Raw genomic sequence first — 2,862 nt, 5'->3', positions numbered from 1 at the left:
TTTTTCTCCCCAAAGCCCCCTGGTACATTGTTGTGTACTTTTAGTTGTGGGTCCCTCTAATTGTGGCATGTTGGATGCCACCTCAGCATGGCTTGATGAGCAGTGCCATGTCCGCACCCAGGATTTGAACTGGCGAAACCCTGGGCTGCCGCAGCAGAGCACGCGAACTTAACCACTCGGCAAGGGGGCCGACCCCATAACCTGCTTTATTTTTTATAGCTCTGTCACATGCACTTATGTTTTTCCTACAGCAGAAACATTCTATATAATCTCCTCAGTAATTATGCCCTGGCTAAAAATAGTGCCTGGAATACCTAAGGCATGCAATACACATTTGTTGAATAGATAAATGACTTTCCCTAGAATGCTACAGTTTAATAGAAATATAAATGACACCCCAAATGTAATTTTAAATTTTCCAGCAGCTACATATTAAAAAAAGCAAAACCAAGCAAATAAAGTTAGTTCTAATGATGTATTTTTAATATATTTTGGTTAACCCAAATTATTACAGTGTAAAGAAGTAATATGAAACATTAATTTGATATTTATGCACTCATTCGAGACTTCAAATTTGTGTGAATTTTAAATTTGCAGATCATCTCAAGTATACTAGATCCATTTCCAGTATTCAATAGCCACATGGCATTTTTTCTTTGTATAAAGCATTTAAGAGATTTCTCTCTTGCTGAATGAAGTTGTGGGTGTCAGATCATCTACTGACCATTTTTCGAGAAAAGATAGGTCTCATCTTTGAAATGAAAGAAGTAAATCTGAAGGTAATCTTATTATTTTTCATTAGCACAAAAGGACAGACAGTTGGGTAGCCTGATGAAAGAATCCCAGTAATTCTCTCCAGTCTCGGGATTTTCTCAGGTCTATAAAAAGAATAAAGGGCAATGAAGTTGTTTGAGGAATAAAAGAAAACAAAGCAACTTAGCAGCAAAAGAATATTGTGGGTGGCTTTGATTTCCGGAGACGTCTGGGAGGACAGGCTGGGGCTGTGAACATGCTGGGCTCTCTGGCGGTGTTTGTAGAGCAGACTCACCATGTAGATACTGGACAACATCATGAGGACCAAAAAGAGGAGATCTCGAATTATGATGCCAGTTATAAATGCCATTGAACGGTGGTGTTCCAGCTGATTGGTTTGACAGTAGACTTGCAAATACCCAGAACCAACAAATGAGGCATTGCGATTGGCTTCCACAGTTTTGATGATGTGGATATAGATGAGCATGTTGATGATCCAGAAGAAGAGGAAAGAGGGAAAAATGCATGTAGAGATTTCAGATTTAAGCCTCATCCATGTAGAATTGCTGGGACTGATAATGATGGCTTGAAACACACTCAGGAGGGAGGTGGTACAGATGGAAAGACCCCGGGTGACCCTGTATGTGTACAAAGTCGCCTTACAACCAACGTCGTCCAGAAAATGCCTTACTCCAAAGGACGACGCGGCATCTGGTATCAACTTGAACATGATAGTCAAAACGTTGACTAATGTCAGGTGTATGAAAATCAAATCTATGGGCTTTTTCAGCCGAGATTGAGTTAACAAGGTGTACATATATAACATGAAGAGCAATGAGTTCCCCAGGAACCCAATACAAATTTGAGATATGAAGAAAAACCCCCAAAATGCATCACTTAGAAACATTTTCTTATCGATTTTATAAATGTTTTAAGTAGGTCAACCAGGCTTCAAGTGAAACAAAATAGGATATATTGTGAAATTATAAATAATGGAGCCTGTAGAATATTCTAATAATTGACAGTTCAGTGTGAGAGAAGGGCATTGAAATGTTCAACTCTTCTGTATTTCAGGCCAAGGTAGGTCACTTCCAGAGACTGGATTTCAGTAATTCTTGAGAGCCTTAAAGTATAGCATTAGATTATACAGAAGGTTTAATTCAAATTGCTAATTAAAATAGAAAAAGATAAAGAACACAATGAGGAAAGAAGTAGAAAATTAATCCTAAAAAATAAATGGAATTGATACAAGTAAAACATAAATTAATACCTAATAACCTTTGTATGGAAAAGAATCAAAAATAAATTTCTGGAAAGGAGTAATAAAATTAACAAATCTATGTGAGACTGTAATACCCCTCCAAAGAAAGTAACAATGAATACCAGGATTAAAAACGTTAAAGGGATAGCAGTGGAAAAGCTGCAAATAGTAGAAAATAACATGATACTATGATTAACTATGCTAATAAATTTGGAAATTTAGGAAATCTAAGGGCAAATTTCCAGATGACTTTAAAAATATTAGAACACTGGAAAGTCATAAATGTGCCAGGCTCCTTATGATGAAATTTAACAGTGGGAAAAACTTGTTCCATAATAAATTCCAAAGGATGCTTCAAGAGTGAAGTATGCCAAACACTCCAGTAGCAAATAATACCTATAAACAACTGCTAAGGATAGAAAAAGAGAGAACAGTCCACTAACCATTATGAGGTTAGCCTAACCTTGTTACCTAACTGTGGCGAAGGCAGTATGAAAAGGACAATGCTAAGACTATTAAATTAAGTAATGAAAAACAATCTACACAAAATAATTGTAAAGTTGTGTCCACATTATGTGAAAAGAATCAAGCATTTGACCAAAGAATTATCTCAAACATCAAGATAGTTTTAACATTTGAAACTTGATCTGTATGATGACCCACACTGGTAGACTAAATGAACAAAAAGATATGATCACTCCAATATATGCAAAAGATCATGGGATCAAATTCAACATATGAAGATGATAAAAAATTTTGTTATATAGCAAGAGAAAGAAATAATCTTACCCTGACAAAAGCATCTACAGTGTCAGAAGTATCATATTAAGTGTTACATATTGAAAGCT

General features: G+C 36.0%; 1 protein-coding gene across 1 annotated transcript; it reads right to left on the bottom strand.

Annotated features, from left to right (window-relative positions):
• Nucleotides 1–712: 712 nt before the first annotated feature.
• LOC106838303 (vomeronasal type-1 receptor 3-like) lies at nucleotides 713–1,660 on the bottom strand. The gene has a single exon (XM_014852315.3). The coding sequence runs from the start codon at nucleotides 1,658–1,660 to the stop codon at nucleotides 713–715; it is 948 nt and encodes a 315-aa protein (XP_014707801.3).
• Between the last annotated feature and the right edge of the window lie 1,202 nt (nucleotides 1,661–2,862).

The sequence above is a fragment of the Equus asinus genome, chromosome 26, assembly GCF_041296235.1.
Source record: "Equus asinus isolate D_3611 breed Donkey chromosome 26, EquAss-T2T_v2, whole genome shotgun sequence".
Taxonomy (NCBI): Eukaryota; Metazoa; Chordata; class Mammalia; order Perissodactyla; family Equidae; genus Equus; species Equus asinus.
Note: the sequence above shows the minus strand (reverse complement) of the source record. Positions and strands in the feature narration are given on the sequence as shown.

What these genes read in the sequence shown, in the direction of transcription:
- LOC106838303 (XM_014852315.3), bottom strand. Translation starts at nt 1,660, where the DNA reads ATGTTTCTAAGTGATGCATTTTGGGGGTTTTTCTTCATATCTCAAATT.